This window comes from Lynx canadensis, chromosome A1 (assembly GCF_007474595.2).
Source record: "Lynx canadensis isolate LIC74 chromosome A1, mLynCan4.pri.v2, whole genome shotgun sequence".
In the NCBI taxonomy this organism is placed as follows: Eukaryota; Metazoa; Chordata; class Mammalia; order Carnivora; family Felidae; genus Lynx; species Lynx canadensis.
Window position 1 is genome coordinate 64,000,918 of NC_044303.2, and position 22,337 is coordinate 64,023,254.

Here is a 22,337-nt window from a genome sequence, read left to right on the forward strand (position 1 = left end):
TTGTAGTCCGTGGCGTGGATATAATTTATAGGAAGTACTTTAAAGCAATAGCTTCCAGAGACATCATAGAAACTCTGTGAACAGAGGTGAAGAACATTTCCTGCCGTAAAATCAAATGGGATTTATTTAAGTCACTAAATATGAGGGAATAAAAAGGCCACTCCTGGTAGGTGGAAAGTAGAGCATTCATCCGTTCAAACTGTGGGGAAATTTTATTTGAGATTGTCTTGTTTTTGTTTGTTTGAAGATTGAAAGTTGGATGTCAAAATAATTATTAGACAAAAAATCTTCATCTGAGTGAAAAGTTGTGTGTTTGGGTAGACAATTTTATTCTCTTTTAACAAGTGTAGTTTGGAAAATGGGATGGATTAGGCAGAAAAAAGTCATGCCATTTAAAATTACTTATTTAATCTCTAAAAATATATCAATCTAAGTAGCAATGATATAACTGTTTTCCTATAATTCTTTTGTTTAAAAATTTCAAACTTAAAAGGGTACCTGGGTGGCTCAGTCGGTTAAGCATCCCACTTCAGCTCAGGTCATGGTCTCACAGTTGGTGGGTTCGATCCCCATGTTGGACTCTGTGCTGACAGCTCAGAGCCTGGAGCCTGCTTTGGATTCTGTGTCTCCCTCTCTCTCTGCCCCTCCCCTGCTCACACTCTGTCTGTCTTTCTTTCTCTCTCTCAAAAATAAACAGTAAAAAAATTTAAAAATTTCAAACTTACAGAAGTACAATGGCTATTAAATCTCCTTTGTCTGGATTAACCAACTGCTGTCATTTTTGCTACATTTGTATTTTCCCTCTCTTTCTCTGTACACTATATATATATATATATATATATAATAAATATAATACACATATATTTTCTCTTCCTCATATCCATGTGTGTATATAATCCATGTATATACTTATTTATACACTCATATACTTATATACATAAAGCATATACATACACGTATATATGAATTGTATACACACACACACACATCCTCTTAGTCTTCAGAAACATTTGAAAGTAAATTGCTAACTTTTAATAGTTTACTCTGAACATTTTATTACCTAAAAACTTTGATATCTGTATCACGTAAGAACAAGAAGACAAATGTAACAACCAGATGATTATATACTAAATACAATGTTTATAATAATATTTGCTCTACAGTTCATATTCCAGTCTATCCAGTTCATTTTCCCATCTATCACAAAGGTCCTATATAGATTTTTCAAAAAATATCTAGGATCTGGTCATTATTAATGCATTCCATTTGGATATAATTTATCCTCTGTCTCCATTTATATAGGACATTCTCTCATATGTCAAATTTTTTAGTTAATGTAGATATTTTTATTGTGTGTAGTTGTCCTTCTAGTATATACTCCAACATAGATTGCATAACCATTTCCTCGTGATTAGATTCAGGTCGAACATACCTGACAAGCATCCTGCCTAGATGATCTGTGTTACTCACTGTATCACACCAGCACCGTTATGCCAATTTGTTATATTACTGACAGCGTGCTATTCATGATACACACAAACAGGTTTGGTATCTTTGAGGTCTTTACATTTTAATGGTACTTTCTTCTTAATTAGTAAACTGTAATCTATGGAATAATACTTTTAAATTATGAATATCTCATTTTAAGACAATGTTCCACCCAATTATTTTTAACTATAATATAATGTTTTTCAGTAGAGAGAGGATATTTTGGTGATGCTGAAACTCAGAGAAATATATACCATGAAAAAAAAATGTGCAGGAGCACCTGGTTGGCCCAGTTGGTTGAACGCCTGACTTTGGCTCAGGTCATGATCTCACAGCTCGTGAGTTCAAGCCCCGTGTAAGACTCTGTGCTGACAGCTCGGAGCCTGGAGCCTACTTCGGATTCTGTGTCTTTCTCCCTCTCTCTGCCCCTCCCTCACTCACACTTTGATTCTCTTTGTCTAAAAAATAAATAAATGTTAAAAAAATTTTTTTTAATGTGTAGGAGTCTCAAATGAGGAGTCTCAAATGCCACAGGTACTTCAACTTTGTACAGTAAAAGGCATCTGAATATTATAATGGAGTCATCTGGATTGTCTATATTGTATAAACATATGGGAGAGCTGACCTTTTGCCTTTAATTTTTATTTTTTATTTTTTAAAATTGAAATATAGTAGACACACAATGTTTCATTAGTTTCAAGAGTATATATAGTGATTCAACAACTCTGTAGAGTTGTGCTATATTCAAAACAAGTGTAACTACCATTTGTTACCATACACTATTATAATACCATATTCCCGAGGTGCCTTTTATCACTGTGACTTATTCATACTTTAACTGGAAGTCTGAATCACCCACTCTGTACCCATTTTGCCCATCTCCCCATTCTTCTCCCCCCTCTGGTAATCACCAGTGCTCTGTATTTATGTGTTGGTTTCTATTTTTTTAATTAAAATTTTTTTAATGTTTATTTATCTTTGAGAGAGAGAGAGACAGTGAGAGCAGGGGAGGGGTAGAGAGAGAGAGAAGGAGACACAGAATACAAAGTGGGCTCCAGGATCAGAGCTGTCAGCACAGAGCCTGAGGCACAGCTCAAAGTCATGGACCACGAGATCACGACCTGAGCCTAAGGTGGATACTCACCTGACTGAGCCACCCAGGCTCCCCATTTCTATTTTTTCTTAATAGATTCCACATGTAAGTAAAATCATATAGTATTTTTCCTTTTCAATGAGTTTATCCATTTTTCTGTTGGTGGACTCTTCAGTTGCTTCCATATTTTGGCTATTTTAAAGAATTTTAAAGAATGTTTAAAAATGTTTATTTTTCAGAGACAGAGAGCGATCACGAGTTGAGGAGGGGCAGAGAGAGAGGGAGATACAGAATCCAAAGCAGGCTCCAGGCTCTGAGCTGTCAGCACAGAGCCCGATGCAGGGCTTGAACTCACAGACTGTAAGTTCATGACCTGAACTGAAGTTGGACACTTAACCAACCCAGGAGCCCCCATATCTTAACTATTTTAAGTAATGCTGCAATAAACATGGGGTGCATATATCTTTTTTGCATTGATGTTTTTCTATTCCTTGAGTAACTGCCCAGTAGAATTACTGCATTATATGGTATTTTGATTTTTAATTTTTTGAGGAACCTCATACTGTTTTCCACAGTGGTTTCCCAAATTTACATTCCCACAACAGTGCATAAGACTTCCCTCTTCTCCACATCCCCACTTGTTATTTCTTGTCTTTTTTATATTACTTATTCTAACCAGTGTGAGGTGATATCTCATTGTGGTTTTGACTTTCATTCCCCTGATGATTAGTGATGTTGACCATCTTTTCAGGTGTCTGTTGGCCATCTGTATGTTCTTTGGGAAAATATCTATGGGTAGGAGATGCTTTTAATTGTAATTTTTAAAATGTATTTTTACCTGTCTAACTTACCTGTCACTATTTATTAGTAGAACGCGGTTATGCCAAGATTAATTAAGCAGCAGTGTCGTTAAAACAGTGAGGAATATTGACATACCAAGAATATTAATCAGCATCTTGGTCATGTGTCTAGTAAATTATTAGTTGGAGCAAAGCACTGAAATTTATTTAGCAACCATTGTAATTAGTGTAGCACAATTTTCACCACAGGACCAAAACTAAAGGCAGATTTTAATGTATCTGGATTTACTGAATTATTGTTTCTAAGAAGTTTTCCAATAATTTTATAATTATTCTCCTATAGGATAATGGGAAGCATTATAGTGAGGAGATTTTACTTAAAAGAGCATGGGTCAAATTCAAAATTGAAAAAAAAAACCTGTATTGCTTTACAAACCCTGGGTTGAAATGCATTGTGCGTTTATCCCTAAAAAAGAAATGAGTACATAATCATTAAACAGTTAATAGACCGATGTTAGCTTTAGCTGGTATGGTTCAGTATGCTGTATTTTACAGTGGAAAGCAGATAGGCAATAGAGCAAAGGAATTTAAGAAAAGGGGAAATGTATCCAACAAACATTTTTTTCAGTGTCATCATTTCCTCCACAGATGCAACAGTCATTTTTGGCAGGTACCTTTTCAAAACAAAAGACAGAGCTTAATGCAATGCTGGAAAGCCAACATATCTAGAATTTATGGCACTTGGAATAAATGTAGTTATGTATTTATTTAAAAATTTTTAAGTTTATTTATTTATTTTGAGAGAGAGAGGAGAGAGCATGATCACGAGTGGGGTAGGGGCAGAGAGAAGGGGAGAGAGAATTCCAAGCAGGCTCTGGGCTGTCAGCTCAGAGCCCAATGCTGGGGTGTGAACTCTCCAACTGTGATATCATGACCTGAGTCAAGATTAAGAGTTGGGCACTCCACCAACTAAACCATCCAGGTGCCCCTAGATGTAGTCATTGAGAAGGGTGAATTAATTACATCAGAAATATGTCAGAAGTTATGTCAGTTGTGTAAAACAGAAACTCACTGAAAAATTGCAGAGAGGATAACTCAGCTTTGTGAAGATTACCTATTACCATAGAACGGAGAGAGTAAGCCATGGGCTGGATAGAGTGTAATCCGGTATAGAACAGAGGAGGAAGAATTCAGATTCCAAAGTAAAACAGATATAAAATGTAGGAGCCAGCTCTTGGAAAGAGCTGGTTGGTAAATTTTCCCAAATTTTGAGAGCTAGTTTACTTTATATTTTTAGCTAAAAATTGCCACAAAGAGAGTTGTTACACCACCATGATTAGTACTTGTTGCAATTCGAGGCTCCTCTCCATAGTCTTAGCTGATTGCTAAACGTTTACCAGCTTATCTGGATAATAAGTTAGTTTTATTACGCAAAATAAGCTCGTTTACTAAATGACATATAACTCATATATATATATACTATATAATATGATATTTATAAATAATAATATTTGGATAATAACAGTAGTAACATAATAGCTTATTTGGCGAAGGAGGTCAGAGGACAGTCAATTAACCATAGTGGGGTTATAACCATATATGAGTTTTAGTTTAAGTTTATATTGACTGATCAGCAATAAGTAGATTAGAAAATGAGTCAAATTTTGCTGATCATTGAGAAGCAGTTTCTGCGTTCCACCACTACCAACCAAACTGCTTTCTTTCATGTCACCAGTGACCTCCATATAGCCAAATTCAACAGTCATTCCTCAGGCAACGTCCTGACTGACCTATCAGCATTTAGCACTTTTCATTTGTCTCTGCTTCTTGGTACCCTTCTTCATGTGGCTCTACAGCTACGACCTACTCCTCATTGTCATCCTGCCTTGCTTGTTGCCTGGTCACCATCTCCTTTGTTGGTTCTCTCTGCCCTCTTCATATTGAAGCACCAGAGAGCTCAGGCCTCGGTCCTTTTCTCTGTTTGCACCAGGGTTTGTCAGCCATGATGCTACTGACAATTGAGTTCAGATAATTTTTTTTATTTTGTGGGGTTGTCCTGTGCATTTTAGGATGTTTAGCAGTGTCCCTGGCTTCTATCTATTAGATGCTACCAGCACCTTATGCCTCAACTTTGACATTTACCATGTCTCCAGACATTGTCCAGTGTCCTCTGGGGGGCTAACTGGCCTTTGGCTGAAAACCAGTGACTCACACTCTTTGCAGTCTTGGTGATTTCATTCAGCCTTACACCTTCAGGTATGTCAATATGCTGTTGATGAACATATTTGCTTTGTTATCTGTCTTTTTTTTTTTTTTTTTTTTTACAAAGCCCACTCTTGTGTATTCAGCTGCCTACTTGACATGTTCAGTTTGGTGTCTGTAGATATTGAAACCTAAGATACTCAAAACTGAACTGATCTTCCCTTCTAAACTTTCAACCTTCTAAACCTCAGCCTTCTCCCTCTTTTCGTATTAATTCCAACCTTCAGCACACCACAGACTAGAGCTAATGGTGGCTTAAACAACAAGCATTTATTTTTCAAAGTTCTGGAGGCTGAGAAGCCCGAGATTAAAGTGCCAGAAGATTCAATAGCTGGTGAAGGTTCTCTTCCTGGGTTGCAGGGGACCACCTTGTCACTGTGTCCTCACATGGCTAAACAAGAGAGAGAGAGAGAACTCTTGTTTCTTCTTTTTAAGGGGGATTAATCCTATCAGAAGTGTCCAACCTTTAGGACCTAATCTAATTTATTTCCCTCCCGAATGTGTCAAGAAGAAGCAGAAAATGAGAATAGTTTTTCCAGATAATTTGGACTAAAAATACACAGTAACATAATTCCTTCCATTGTGAAAATTTTGGAAGGACAGAAAATCTTTGTCTCAGAGCAGTATTTTAAACATAAGTTAGTGATACTCCTTTGGTATATTCAACTTATTCATTCATTCGTTTACTTTCTCTTAACTTTTGCTTACAGACATTCATTCACATAAATATACTTATGTTCCTAGTATGTGTCAGGTCCTCTTCTGGTTGCTGAGGGTGCAGATTTGAACCAAACAAACAAAGCTCCTACCTACCCTCATGAGCTACATTCTAGCTCATGTTAATGATATGAGATAATTTCTCTGTTGTAAAATCGGGACTATAAAAGGGAAAGAGTGATGTGCAAGTGGCGTATTATTTTAGATAGGCTTTTTTACAGATTATTTAAAAGGGAGAATCAGCTTTTCTCAACATGTTCAGAACACTTGGTATTTCCTCAAATAATCAAGTGAAAAGCATCTGATACAGCATGATAGACAGAACTTGTAATTACCTCTCCTCATTCTAAATATTTGATATATATTATTAACACAGTATATTATTGATGCTTCTTTTTGGTGCAAACTAGTTTTTGGATGCTTGATATACAAATATATGTTAATGTATTCTAAGTGGCTATTCATTTCTTCTTAACACATTTCCTGTAATGAATGGTTGTACTAATGATGAAATTTGAGACAACTTTATCTGAAATTCTGTGTTCTTCATACAGGTGTTTATCCCCATTATTTTGGTACTAAGGTGACCTCATGTAAACTTTGTGTGAAGTGTCTTTGACAAATTCTAGAAAAGGGTGATGATCTCTTAACCAGACTTTATTTTTTTTTAATGTTTATTTATTTATTTTGGGAGAGAGAGAGAGAGAGAGAAAGAGGGCATGCGTGCATGTACTCACAAGTGGGGGAAGGGTAGAGAGAGGGAGAGAGAGAATACCAAGCAGGATCAGCACTGTCACCACAGAGCCCAAGGTGGGGCTCAATCTCACCAACCATGAACTCTTGACCTGAGCGGAAATCAAGAGGCAGATGCTTAACTGACTGAGCCACCCAGGCGCCCCTCTAACTGGAAGTTTTCAAACTTTTGCTAATCAGACATCTCAGTCCATGAACATAATAGTATTTTACAGTTTAGCAAATTTGTTGTAATTATTAGTTTGAGAGGCATGATTTTGCCATTATCCAGGGAGATAACTGCAGGCAATGGTTTGCATTTTACACATCTTTGTGTTCTAGAATCCAATATAGAGGGCAGCTACTGAATACAGAGTTAATGAATCACTGAATACAGGCAAGCCTGATGGAAGGAAGGACGGAAGGACAAAGGAAAATTGGTTTAGTTTTCTGAAGAAATTTGGCAAGATCGAAAATCACTCTCTTTGTGGATGAACCACAGATGTGTGCTTGGAATAAGTAGGGTATGAATAATTTTATGGACCATTCTGCCACCATATATCTATATTTTTTTACTCTCATACCACTGTGAACACTTATTGATTGGCAATTTGGCTCAGGCATTAACTGTTGATAAACCTGGACATTTATAGAACTGATTTTATTTCTTTTTAAAACATATATGGGTCAATAATTTTTATTATCTTGTTATTCTCAGTAACCCATACACTTAATAGTGAAAGTATCTTTTTCTCATGAAGGGCAATGGTTTCCCTGCTCTAACTCAGTCTAATCCCAACAACAAACTGTAGCTTTCTGTTTGGGGATCCTTTTGTTGTATCATCATATCACTAATGCTTTTCTTAGATACTTCTATTTCTACTTCTTGGGATGATTTATTGATGACTCTTTTGATGGACGCCTCTGAAGAACACGTCCCCTCACTTCCCCTTCCTGTTGCTCTACTTCTAGCTATATTGATATGCTCAGTTCTTCCAGGTTATCTTAGTCACTTTTCCCAAAATGCTCACACCTTTCATTTCTGGCTTGCCACATCTCGTGTGTATACCTGGTAAATGAGGTCCTTACCCTGCCATCCCGCCCCTCCCGTCTGCATCCTGTGTGTTCACCCTCTCCTTGACTACAGACCCTTCTGTGCTCAGCCCAGCGTTTCTCTGGACTTCCTCTGGCGCTACTTTTGCACATGCTGTCTTTCAGAAATGTTGCAAAATCCTCTTTGCTATTGGCACATTCCTGATCTCTGTATTTGTGTGTTTAAATCATTACTTCTTTATTTCCATTCTAATAAGGCATCAGAAGGAGAAGGAATAAATGTCTTCATGTGACTATGTTAAGCCAGAGCAGCTTCTCTCTCTCTCTCTCTTTTGATTCAATATTTGATTGGTTTGGTTTAGGTTTTAGTCTTGAGTCTGCACTTCTTCTCTCTGTGTTTTTTTCAGTGGCACATCTTGACTTGATTTTTATCTTCTTCCAAGGATAAGAAACTTAACTCTTAATGTTTTTCCCATGGTATATCAAGCTTTAAAAATAGCATTTAAAATTAAAATTACCTGTGCTTAATAAACTTCAGTTTTACCTCCTGTACCATGGAATCGCTCTACTTTAATAAGTTGAGCTGTACTCTTAGCAATAACTATCATTTATTCACTTTATATAATAGATTAGTATAAAAACACAGCACAGGCTCACATAAATGATCTCACTTTTAAAAAGACATTTTTGATGTTTGCCTAAGAAAAAATCCATATGCATCTTTCCCTTGCAAAATTCAGTTTTGATGTAGAAATATAATTAACTTCCTGAATCCTCAATTCTAGACTACTTTCTTCTTCCTGGTGTTTTCTCATTTATTATGTCATTTAGAGAGCACTTTGAGTCCAGTGTTGTGTCTAATACTGTGTTAAAGTTAAAATGGACATTATCATTATTAAAAATGGTGGCATTATTTATTTATTTATTTATTTATTTATTTATTTATTTATTTATTTTGAGAGAGAGTGAGCAGTGGAGGGGCAGAGAGAGAGGAAGAATGAGAGAATCCCAAGCAGGCTCCACACTGTCAGTGTAGAGACCTATGCAGGGCTCAAACTCACAAACCATGAAATCACGACCTGAGCTGAAGTTAGACGCTTAACCGACTGAGCCACCCAGGCACCCTAAAACAGTGGCATTTTTAGAGATAGGACTCTAATCTGGGAGTTTTGACTCAGTGACCAGTGGACCTTTCTGATTTCCTCTAGGATATTTCTGAGTATATGGGGGGCAAAGTCAGCCTCGCTGGGAGCCACCACTTTACTCAAAAATAACTATAGCCAAGGGGCAACTGGGTGGCTCAGTCGGTTTAGTGTCTGACTCTTGATTTTGACTCAGGTCATGATCTCATGGTTCATGAGTTCAAGCCCTGCATCAGTCTCTGTGCTGACAGTGTGGAGCCTGCTTGGAATTCTCTCTCTCTCTCTCTCTCTCCCTTTCTCTACCCTCCCCTGCTCGTGTCTTCCTGTCTCTTTCAAAAAAAAAAGTAACTACTGCCCAAACTGTATTCAGTATTAGCAAGTAACACATAAAGAACTGAGGAATATTTCAGCTATGTCCACACCATGGAGTTTAGTCTACTATAAAAGTACTTTGCTCACCAAATACAATAAATTCTGTCTAGTTAAAAAAAAATGGTGGCATTCTTATTGATATCAAATGATTTGTATTTATCAGTTGAAAGAAGAAGAAAAATAGAGAAGCATTAATATTGAGAATACATTCTCTCCTCCATATTCTTTATTAGTAATCAAATAAAAGCAGCATTCCCCATTTTTTATTTTTCCTCATGTGAATCATCTCAGATCATGTCAACAGAGTTTTGCCGTTTAGGAATTCCTAACTAAGGCAGATGACCATGACTCAGTCAAGATGTTTAGAAGAAAGGTACTTAGCATCCAACTTAGACATCAGAAAACAAATTCTTGAAAGGCAAAATTAAGAGCTCTACATCAGCCCCTAAAATGAGAGCCAACAATTGGAATGTGTTCTGTCGGCAGCTGATGTTGACAGAGTGCTTTTTCTGCTAGGTGAGCCGCACAAGACACCAGGAAAACAAAGTCACAACCCTGTGGAAAGCAGGTGGCGTGCTGACAGCTGAGCTGCTCGTGATACCTCAGCCGGCCCTGTGGTCCTGTTGTGTGGTTGTGTTCCCATCAAAAGAGCACCCGTGAGAGCCACCGGATTGACAGCTTGGCTGACACATAGCTGGGGCTTCTGCAAATATTTACATTAGGCGTCAGAGAGAAGGATAAGCACAGATAATGGGGCACAGTGTAAATAGGAATGTGTGTGTTAGGGAGATGATCTTTCCCTTCTAAATAACCAGGGGAGGATTTTTGTAAAAAGAGTGATTTCAAAAGTGTAGGATAATTTGAAAAGCAAAACGAACAAATCTTCCCAGGAATGGAAAGATGTCCTTTTGATCGCTTAAAATGTCATTTACCTATGTTTTTCTTTGAAAATTTTCCGAATTCATTTACCTCTTGATGCATATAGTTATTGTGTGCTCATTCCCCTCCCCCCCAGGTTATAAAATGTATTATGGCAGAATCTATAATAATCAAGGCCTGGGTATATCCTAGATCTATCTTGATTACAGTACATTCTGTATTCAGTATATGTACAACATAGGATTTGCTATAGTTCTTTGAATATTGTAGGTCCCCCAAAAGTATTTGTTGAATAGATTTCCTGAAGATATTAGTTATTTTGCAAGAATGGCAACATAATTACCATGTAAGAATGAATTTAATTATTTCATGTTTCTGATAAAGTGTTTTATTGAATATCAAGTTAAAAAACGAACACACTGTTAGCAAAAGGCTTGGTATCTTTTACTGATATTTAAGGGCTTATTTTAAAGACTTCAAAGAAAAGAAATAGAAGAAAATGTTAATATTGGGAATACAACTCCCTCACCCATATTCTATTAATGATAAAATGAAAGCAGCAGCCCTAACTTTTTATTTCTTCAACATCTTAATAGTCAAAGTCCTTTTATACTTTTCTGAACTTTATCCATTGTATAACAAAGTCACATGTCTTTGAAACGAAAAGAAATTGACATTTTCATTTATAATTTATAAATGCCTCAGAGGTAATACTAGTAACCTGATTATTTTTATATTGATAAAAAAATCATGGACTTAAATTTTTTAAGAAAATCACCAAAAAACAAAACAAAATGTTTCAATGAAAAAAATCATTCAAACATATGCAACTCAACATTCGCAGAAAAATAAAGATACAACATTTGTAAATTTATGCACCTAAAAGAGAATGATACGTGTTTTGGGTATACAAGAGATGGAATTAGCACATGTAAGTAGCTATTTAAGCGTCTCACTTATCTTGCTTTCCCATTGTCTATTCCTTCCACGTAAGGAAACCGGCACTGAAATGTTAAGGATCAGAAGTTTAAAATAGTAAACATATGTCACTCAAATTCATGATACACTCGTGAGACTACGAGCAAGGAATTCAGAGAAGCCATATAGATCATCCCCTTTCAACCTTCTTTATTATCTCATAGCAATCAGATTTCCTCTCACAGTATCTTTCTTGATTTTATTTCCTATCATTTAATCGCTAATGTGGCTATTTTTGTGCCGAGTTCAGGTTACACTCAATGTCTTTTGTTCATAAAGATAAAAATTAAACCCCTGTGTCTCACACTTAGGGGTAAGAATCTAAGTCAGTCAAATGGCAAGCATTCTAAGAGAATTTTTAGAGATAGGATGGATTTTTAAAAGGAGATTATGAAATTTCTTTTCCCTACATGTTTTGAAATACAATCTTGTTTGTTTCTAATGGTCTGGATGCAATGGAGCAGATTTTTAGATCTGCAAGTCTAGAGCTCTATTTTTATTCAGTCTTTTTATCTTTATGTGTAATATATACAATTAATACATTTCACAGTTATTACCTCATTTGTTTCCACAGTATCTTTACAAGATAAAACAGGCTGGAATATCTTGAGTTCTTAACTATAATGTTAAAATTTTCTCCTTTAAATTTTTAAAAGATCACATTAGCTTTTTATATTATTATATATTTATTATTCAAGTCTGGGACAGTCTATATACCTGTTTGGTTTTAGAGGCCAATCTTAATGCTGTTTTCTCTTATCTTTGAAATTCTCTTAAGTTGGAATAATGTGGGAAGATTTTGATAGCCTAGGCATTGAATACAAATGTCAGGACCATTAATAGTAAGGCAGCAATTTTTTATGGTTTTATCTAAATCCAAACCAGATGTTGAGTGGAGATAATTGCCTATGACATCCAGGCCTGTGTTTTTTTTTGTTTTGTTTTGTTTCCTCAGAAATAGAGTATTGGGATTGTTTCTTTGATTTTGCTTTGGATACCTCAGCCATCTGATATTGTGCGCACATTTTCGAGTTTAAAATGGTTTGTTGGCTTGAATTAGCTTAAATTTTACACAGCTTTCACAATGTTCCCTGACACAATTCTTTCTTGAGTTCCTTATGTTGTTCCCCACCCAACCAACAACTTCTCTGGCATCCCAAGAGAGCACGTCTCTGAGAGTATGGATTGTATCATGTAGCTGATGACCTCAAATCAAACTGATAGTTCATAAACTATAGAAGCAGAAGTAAAGTGAGTTGGTTGTCTATTTTTATGTCATAATTTGGTAATGCCACAAGACTACATGTCAGCAGAGGAACTGCTTCTACTAACATTTATCAACTGCCTGCTACGTAGTGGGCAGCGTGTAACATTTTGTTGTGAGGACCATTATTACTGTCACCGTTTGCACACTGCAGAGCCGACCTGTACAAAGCCACATGCCCAGTCATTTGTTGCACCGGGATTTTTTTTTTTTTTTTCAACGTTTATTTATTTTTGGGACAGAGAGAGACAGAGCATGAACGGGGGAGGGGCAGAGAGAGAGAGGGAGACACAGAATCGGAAACAGGCTCCAGGCTCTGAGCCATTAGCCCAGAGCCTGACGCGGGGTTCGAACTCACGGACCGCGAGATCGTGACCTGGCTGAAGTCGGACGCTTAACCGACTGCGCCACCCAGGCGCCCCTGTTGCACCGGGATTTGAATCCAAGCAGCTTCATTCACTCCAGTGTCCACATTCCAAATCACTGCAGACCTCTGTGCCACCAACAGGGAGGCCGTGGTTCTCTGTGGTTGGGCATGTCCACATACCACATTCCTCAAGAAGTTTTCCTCCTTGGAGGCATTTTCTGCTTGACTCTGTGGGCATGGATTAAGCAGATGACTTTATGAATTAAGAGTATAAATATTCAAACACAGTCCTATTTGTGTGTTCACATGTCAGATCTGATAGAGCAATTTGTAAATTATTGGAACCATAGCAGGTAGCACTTAGTATTAGCATGATTTAAGAAAAGAGCCCTGGACTTAGAATCAGATAAGCTGGACTCGTGTTCTGTCTTCTACTTGATAAATAAATGATTTGGGCAGATTAGGTGAGCTTGGTGAGTCTGGTCACTCATGTATAAGAGGAGGCAGTAATGCTTTTTCCATGACCAGATTGTTGTGGAGATTAAGCAAACTAATGCAAAGTAAGAGTAAACAAAGTGAGGGGCGCCTAGGTGGCTCAGTTGGTTAAGCTTCAGTCAGTCTTGTGTTCGGCTCAGGTCATGGTTTCATGGCTTCCTGGTTTTGAACCCCACGTCGGGCTCTGTGCTGTTGGCATGGAGCCTGCTTGGGATTTTCACTCTCCCTCACTCTCTACACCTCCCCTGCTCGCTCATGTGCTCTCTCTCTCTCTCACACACAAACAATAAATAACTAATAAATAAACAAAATATAAATAAATAAAATAAACAAATAAAACAATAAACTAAAAAGTCATTTAAAAAAAGAGTACACAAATTGAAATATAGCAAGAAATAAATATATATGATCATGTCCTTTGCTTTCTTCCAAGGTTGATGGTTTAAAAATAGTTAAATTGGAGCACCTGGGTGGCTCAGTCGGTCAAGTGTCCGACTTGATTTTGGCTCAGGTCGTGATCCCAGCATCAGGAGACTGAACTCTGCATCGGGCTCTGCTCTGAGCTCGGAACTTGCTTGGGATTCTCTGTCTCTTCCTCTCTGTCCCTTGCCCCTGCTTGCACACACACCCTCCCTCTCCCCCTCTCTCTCAAATAAAATACATTTTAAAAAATAGTTAAAATTATCTGTTAAAAGTATTCAGAGACTCAGCGTACATAGCAATGGGTTATTTCATTTTTGACAACTGTAATTGAAACCGGAAATAATTACCAATTCTTTAAACCTTTGTTATAAGCATTATTGTTGACAAATATTTTTTTATTAAATTTTTTTAAATGTTTATTTTTAAGAGAGAGAATGACAGAGTGCAAGCAGGGGAGGGGCAGCGAGAGATGGAGACACAGAATCTGAAGCAGGCTCCAGGCTCTGAGCTGTCAGCACACAGCCCGAAGTGGGGCTTGAACTCACAAACTGCGAGATCATGATCTAAGCCTAAGTCAGATGCTTAACTGACTGAGCCACACAGGCACCACATTAATAAATCATCTTAATTTAAGTATTAAGATGTTAGGTTGAATGATTCATTATTTAATACATTTAATAAATAAAGATAGTTTTTAAAATATTTTTGGAATCTGGGGTATCTGGGTGGCTCCATTAAGCATCCCACTTCAGCTCAGGTCATGATCTCATGGTTATTGAGTTTGAGCCCCACGTTGGGCTCTGTGCTGACAGCTCAGAGCCTGGAGCTTGCTCTAGATTCTTCTCTCTCTCTCTCTCTCTCTCTCTCTCTGCCCCTCCCCCACTCACACTCTGTCTCTCTCAAAAATAAACATTTAAAAAATTCTTAAAAAAATTAAAAAATATTTTTGGAATCTGACCCCCCATGGAGACTTTATAAAATCAATTTAAAATTTATCTGTAGGGGCACTTGAGAGGCTCAGTCAGTTAAATGTCCAACTCGGTTTCGGCTCGGGTCATGATCTCATGACTCATGAGTTGGAGCCCTGCATCAGGCTCTGCACAGACAGGCGTGGAGCCTGCTTTGGACTCTGTCTCCCTCTCTCTCTGTCTCAAACATAAATAAATAAACATTAGAAAAATAAAATAAAATTAATCTTTATTTTTAAAATTAATGAAAAAAAGAGCAGAATAAAGAAGAGTATACCACTCCTAGTAAACCTAAGTATTTTTTTGTGTGAAATTTTTCATTTGGTTTTACACACATGCATGTGCACACATGCAAAGACATACATACACACTCACTTGCCTGGTCATATATATGTATATACTGGTTTGTGATATAAATATTGAGGGGTGCCTGGGTGGCTCAGTCGGCTAAGCATACAACTTCGGCCCAGATATGATCTCATGGTTCGTGGGTTCGGGCCCCGCATCAGGCTCTGTGCCGACAGCTTAGAGCCTGGAGCCTGCTTCAGATTCTGTGTCTCCCCCTCTCTCTGCCCATCCCATGCTCATGCTCTGTATCTCTCAATAATATTTATAAAAAATTTAAATATTGCTGCTTACCATGGATTTCAGCATTTAAAGTGTCACTGTTTCATGGCGCAATTAGTCTCCAAATAGTGTGTTTGTTGCTTGTGTTCATTAGAAGGGTGACCGTGTATTGCTGCTGGTATTGTTTGTACTCAATCATGATTTTTCTCTCTTGTCCCATTACCACACCCTTGTGCCAACACATCCTTTACAGGTATGACGTTGAGTTTTACCTCAGTGCTCGCCAACCATCATGCCAAGTAATTTAGAAGAATCTCCTGACATCTCTTGCTTAAGGCTAATGATTTATTTAACTGATACATGCTCTTTGCTAGCAGTTGTTAGCCATCAAAAGGCAGCTTGGTGAATTGAAAAAAAAAAGATGAATTCTTCTTTTTCTTGTTTGCACTTTGTCCGATTATTCTTGCTAATTCTAATGGTTTTTGGTGTGCTAAAATTATCTCAGGAGAACAGTTCAGTAACTGCATAGCACATTTGGATCACAAGTCATTGTGCCATCTTGAATTCCTAAGACAGGGAGTTTTAGCAGAGCAAAAGTGCAAGAAAGACCTGCCTGTTAGGTTGAAATTTTGCTGGAGAGGTTTGCATGTGAACCTTCACTCGGGCTGAGGCAGCTGGAGGAAAGGAGATGAAATCTCTGTACCAGACCTGGAAGGCCAGGTTGAAGTGCAGGCCACACAGATCCTCTCACAGATGTCAGGAAGTGGAGTGAGCAGAGAGTGAAAGCACCCTGATGAGTCCTGTTTCATTGTGGACTGCTTCAGAGCTGGGGGGAAGCATCCCTTCTCTGAACCACGTGGCAAGGCATAGCCTTTCCCCATCCCTCCTTCCCTGTCTCTGTCCCTCTGTACCCCCCTTAGAAAAGTGGTCAAGAAATAACTGGCTCAAAAAATGTTAGGGCTGAGAGAGAGAGTATGGTATAGTTGACATTGTACTTTTCAAAATATTTTAATAATCCAGCTTTCTATACTCCTTCACCGCCAACCTCTGAGTTTTACCCCCACCTCCATGCAAAACTGAGCTGAAAATATTTAAAGCTTAAAATGAGAAGTGGGGGGTACTGTGCATATAAAAATATGGTTAAAGAGTCTTTGCAATTTTTTAATCCCTTGATACTTATTTCATGCATATGCTTAAGAGCTATTGGAAAGGAAATTTTAATATTTTATTTTACCAATTAAAGGGTTGTATTTTGCTGCCATTAAGATACTGTAGGCTTTGCTTTATTGGATCATTAATTAGCACTTTGAAAGGTTGAAGGGACTTATTCAGTACGCATGTATCTTGCAGCACACAAGAGGTGTATATTAATGAAAGACTAAAACATACCCAGGAGTCCCTTATTGCCGTATTAAAACATTTATAAATGGGACTTTAATTTAAAGTGCTGCTAAAATGAAATGAAATGCTATATTAATTCTCAGGCCAGATGCTTTTTAGAAAATGCAGTGTTTTATTCCCACTCCAAATTATAACTTCATAGCTGACCTGGACACACGCAAAGATAACTCTGATGGCTGAATGCAAACATGTGAGCATCCCTGGAATGCTTTTTGTACACTAGGTGGCAGAGGGTTTCCGGGAATCTCTCTCTGTATCAAGTACCATCATTTTGTTTAGCTTTGCAACTGAAGAGAAAAATTATTAAAGTTTTGTTTTTTTCGGTAGTGGGCTAAGTTTCTCCCTACTCTTAAATGGGGAAGTAGTTAATGAAATTTAAACTTCATGTTTTCTTTTGTCAAATCATTAACAAATGCAATAGATTTTCTCCATAGTGAATTAATGTTTTTCCATGCACAATAGCAGAAATAGGGTTTTATTGTTTTTAACTTTTATTTAATTTTATTTTACTTAGCTTAATTTCACTTTATCTTTATTTTAAATTTTACTCTAAAACAACCACATGTTTGGGTGTCTGGGTGGCCCAGTTGGTTAAGTGTTGGACTTTGGCTCAGATCATGATCTTGCAGCAGCTTCTGAGTTCGAGCCTGCATCTGACAGTGCGGAGCCTGCTTGGGATTCTCTTTCTCTCCCTCTCTCTCTGCCCCTCCCCCGTGTGTGTGTGTGTGTGCGCGCACGCGCTCTCAAAATGAATGAGCTTTAAAAATAAATAAATAAATGAAACAACCTAATATCCGTTCTTCAATAGCATGATTATAATGAGTGTATGACAGGGGATAATGCTTCTCATTCTCACTACACTTCTTTATTTTTTAAGGACCTTTCACACAAATTATCCTCTTGGATCCTTACAATAACCCTGAGATATATTATCCTTTTACAAAACAGGAAATAAAGTTTAGACAAGTTCTCTGACATTTAGTAGTAAATTGGAAAAGTAGACCTAAAATACTGGTGTATTTTTTTCCCATTCTTAGTTTCTACTTGGGCACAAGGAAATTCAATTAGAAAATCTGACTAAAAATGAGCTAGAAGCTGTAAGTGTATTAGTAGAAATGGGAAATGGAAATATACGTTTTTTTAACGCTGGCATATATACACTATTTAGCGAAGAAAGGAGAGAGAAAGAAACCAAACCAACTGACTTATTTAAAAATATTACCAGCAATACCCCAGATTATCAGCATTTCATATTATATCACAATGTTTATTTGCACTATTATTTTGGGTGTATTTGTAATAGAGTCTCAATGCATTCGATGCATGTTCCTTTTTTGGGTATTGGAAGAGAATAGTTCTTTTTGTAACAGATCAGTGCTTCCTCAAGCCTGCTTCTCAGACCAACTAATATCAGATTCACCCAGAATTTATTAAAGATGCAGACTTCTAGGTCCTACTCTAATCCTAATTGATCATACTCATTGAGAATTAACACAAATATTTCCATTTTCAACAAGCATTTGAAATTTGGTCACCAGCTTTTAAGAAACAATAGATTTTACTTTTTTATATATAATATAGATACAAGAAGAGGTTATCCAAATAGGGTTATGATTATTCCAAATATCCTTTTCAGATATCATAAATTATCACATAAATTTTATTCCATGTGAAGAAAAGATTGTATAATAAATTAGTAAGTTAATTAGACCTGTAAATAAAGGAAATTGGCACACACACTCATACACAGTCATATATGTAGAGAAGGCGCACTACAATGGAAGGTTTTCTTTTCTAGGTAAACGGTCATAAATGTCCTCAGTCAAAATTAGTTAATGAGGCAACATTATCCTTTGGAAAATAATTTGAGAAGTACCAACAGTTTTGTTTGTGCTACTGATTTTTATTTCTGATTCCTAAGTGATCTAAGAACTTAACTTCCCTATACTTGTGTTTTTACTTAGCCATACTTGTTTTAGTATAAATTTGGCAGATTTAAGTACTGGTGGTAATAATATTCTTGAGGGGTAACAATTTGTTATGCATGCCAGTGAATAATTGTAAATGCACACGTGTCAAATGAATTGAGCAGCTAAACAGTATAGTCACACATGTAAGAGAAAGCAATATAATGGAAGATCAGTCGTACAATGAAGTATTTTCCAGCATTTGATTTGGGAGATATTCAGAGGAGCAACAAGGAAAATTAAAATTTCAACTAATTTTGGAGATATATTATTAACAATATTAAGTACATTTTGTTTGTTTTTTTACTGTAAGGTTTTTTCAAAACATTAGGCCAATGTACAGTAAATTTCTTGGAGGCAATTGTATACTTTACAGTTTCCTGAAAATTTTGGAATATTTTGGCAACAAAATATTTTTCACTTAAGTATCTTGTAGGATTAGTATAGTATGGAAAAAGTTTAGAAAATCTGAATTCAAGGGGTACCTGGGTGGTCAGGTAAGCATCTAACTCTTGATTTCAGCTCGGGTCATGATCTTAAGGTTTGTGAGTTTGGGCCCTGAATGGGGCTCCACACTGATAGCACGAAGCCTGTTTGGCATTCTCTCTCTCCCTCTCTGTTCCTCCCTGTCCTCCCTTTCTCTCTCTCTGTCTCTCTCTCTCTGTCTCTCTCTCTCTCCATCTCTCCCTCTCCCATAAATAAATATTCTTTTAAAAAGAAAATTTGAATTTAAGATTACAAAAGCAGTGATGAACCACATAAACTACCCTTCTTAGTCTACTTAAGATAGTTTTTTTTTTCTTTTTTTTCTGGCAGAAAACGATTGTGGATGATTTCAGTATGTCTTATTGTAAAAGTTTTAACAGCTCCTCCTATCTTCCTTCATCCCAAAGGCATAACTATCTCTTTTCCTAGTGATGAGTTCTGCTTTTTCATGACTTCACACATGACAAAATAGCCTAGGAGGACCCAAATACAATAGGAAAGAAAGAAGAGTGTACCAAATTCATGGGTTATTGATTATAGGTCTGCTGGCTCTGATTTTGTGCCTTCCTATCTTTGTCATTATTATGGATTCTGATACATCCCATCTATTAGGAATTCACCTCTCTGTCTGCACCTTTGAACTGGCACTGATCACATGGAATTAAATCCAAGTCCAACTACAAAGACTGTTACTTTTATAAACTTTACAATTTTATAGTTACAATAATCATTCAGTTGCATCTGTTTTAATTTTCTAACCACTGTTAAGCATACAGCAACTGTATATTTACAGCATTTTTGAGAGATCACTTCTTTTAAAAAATTGGATAGGAGGTCATCTATTTATTTCTGTGTTACAAATTGCCTTGAATATAATGCTGCTATAGGCAAAACAAAATCATTATTAGTATCCATTGCAGTATGGATTTGTTATACAATAATACTCCAGATAGGAAGCTCCAGAATGTTGGTCTCTGCATATGAATCTGTGTGAAAGTCACATATGGAGAACGTCTTTCCTCCACGATACAATAACATTGCAGCAAATGTCTAAGTACACGTTGCCATACTTCCGCTCTCAGGACGTTTTCTCGGTGTAACCACAATGTGGCGCTGCAGTGTCAGTGAAGCCCCTCCGATGTTCCAGGACAGTGCGGAGTCCAGGGATCAGAAACCTATCAGACAGTGTGTGAACGAAGGGAAAGTGCAGCACCTGAAAGCTTGCTTTGTGGGCTGAGCTGGAAAGATCTGCACCTGCAATAAAGACAATATTTATAAATGCATTACCTCAGGGGGAGTTAACTAGCATGGACTCAGAGTAATGCTTGTATTAGTCCAGGTTATAAATATAAGAATGTCTTTTTAGAGTCTATTAAATCTTCCTGCGCTGTTTCCTAGAACCGTGAGATCTTGTCTGTCCCTCTATATTCAAATGCTTGTCTAATGCATGCATTCCTGTTGTTGTGCAACTACAGAATAAAGGACCACTGCCATGATTATGAAAAAATAGGAGAACCCCAAATACAGCTTATGAGAAAAATATTGTTGAAGCACTTTAACGCTAGCTAATCTGTACCCTATAGCAAACTTGTGAAACAGTTCGAACCTGTATTGTGACTCATGTTCTCCAAGCGGGGAAGCAAAATCCCAGAAAGCTTTAAAACATTGCCCAAATTTAAATCTAGTTGTAGAATCAACATTAGGGTCTGCTTCGTCCTCTTCTATTCCATAATTTCTTGCATTTTTGTTTGGTATATTGTCCATTATTCCTGGATTTGCTGTATCGTTTGTTTGTCTCTCTACTTACCCATCCCTCCCCACCGCCCCAGCACTCCTATTCTCACTCACCAGCGGACAGAGGGGGTCACTTCCTCAGTTTCTGTTTCTCCTGTGTGCCCACTTACTTGTTGGAATAAGGAAACATAGTCAATAGCAGAAATGAAGGTGGGGATTGAAAGAAGGAGAGCTCTTGTTTGATTCTTTCTGTCCCAGTTCTCAAGAGTATATTGGTAGAAATATCCTGACCTCTGAATTACCATCAAGAAGTACAGAGCTCAAATGAAATCTGTATTCATCATCTCCCACATATGTTTTGCTTGTTAAAAAATTTATTTTGTGCAGTGTGAGACCAAAGTGTGATGTAGCCACCACCTTTCTGTGGTTTGAAGCAGAAATTCCAAAGTGGGGCACTTCAATCTGCAGATACCTATGTTTGTTCTTTAAAGCTGGAAAAATTCTGATACTTATGAGCCCTTATAGTTTGTGCTGGTCTGTTTGGATCCTCTTGCAATTATATGCTGAATATCGAGAGGAGCTCTTTGGCGCATAAAACAGGGTTTATAATGTGCATGTTTATCTTTCTAATTTTATTTTTTTTCTAGACCCAAGAAGACTTTTGGTTTTTTCTTTTGGATTACTTTGATGCACCTGTTATGATCCTGCTGAAAGCTCTATTGCTTCTCTGGAGCTCTGAGAAGAGCTTTGTACCTTTGAAATTTTCATTAGCTTTTGACTAACTGCCAAGACTGGGGCCGCTGTGGTGCGGTACAGAAGGACCCATGCACTGGGTTGCCAAATCCCAAACTCTTGTTTAGCGTGACTGCAAGAACCTCTCCAGCCCTCAGTACAGTAAAGAGCATTTGTGGAACAGAATCCTATTCCTTGCTAGGTGGCTGGTGCAAAGGCAGAGTTAGTGCCGGGCAATCCAGAAGCCGATAGGGACAGCACCAGAACACGTTTTTCAGGTGAGGGGTGGGAAGGTTCGAGGAAGGGGCGGATGAGGTTTGCCAAATATTGAATATAAAGGAAGATATTTTTTAAAAGGTGCCAAGCACTGACCTTATTCAAATTTCTTCCACCTTGTGTAGACACAAGATGCAAGAC

At 37.3% G+C, this 22,337-nt stretch overlaps 1 protein-coding gene across 1 annotated transcript in view; it reads left to right on the forward strand.

Moving 5' to 3' along the window:
• The window catches only part of LOC116738136 (glypican-5-like), a 174,283-nt gene extending 153,592 nt beyond the window's left edge, over window positions 1-20,691 (forward strand). The window contains exons 7-11 of the mRNA XM_032593620.1: window positions 10,176-10,315; window positions 15,854-15,899; window positions 18,039-18,098; window positions 19,785-19,806; window positions 20,537-20,691. Coding sequence (XP_032449511.1) covers window positions 10,176-10,315; window positions 15,854-15,899; window positions 18,039-18,098; window positions 19,785-19,806; window positions 20,537-20,691 — 423 coding nt within the window. The remainder of the gene's footprint in view (window positions 1-10,175; window positions 10,316-15,853; window positions 15,900-18,038; window positions 18,099-19,784; window positions 19,807-20,536) is intronic.
• Window positions 20,692-22,337: the final 1,646 nt, after the last annotated feature.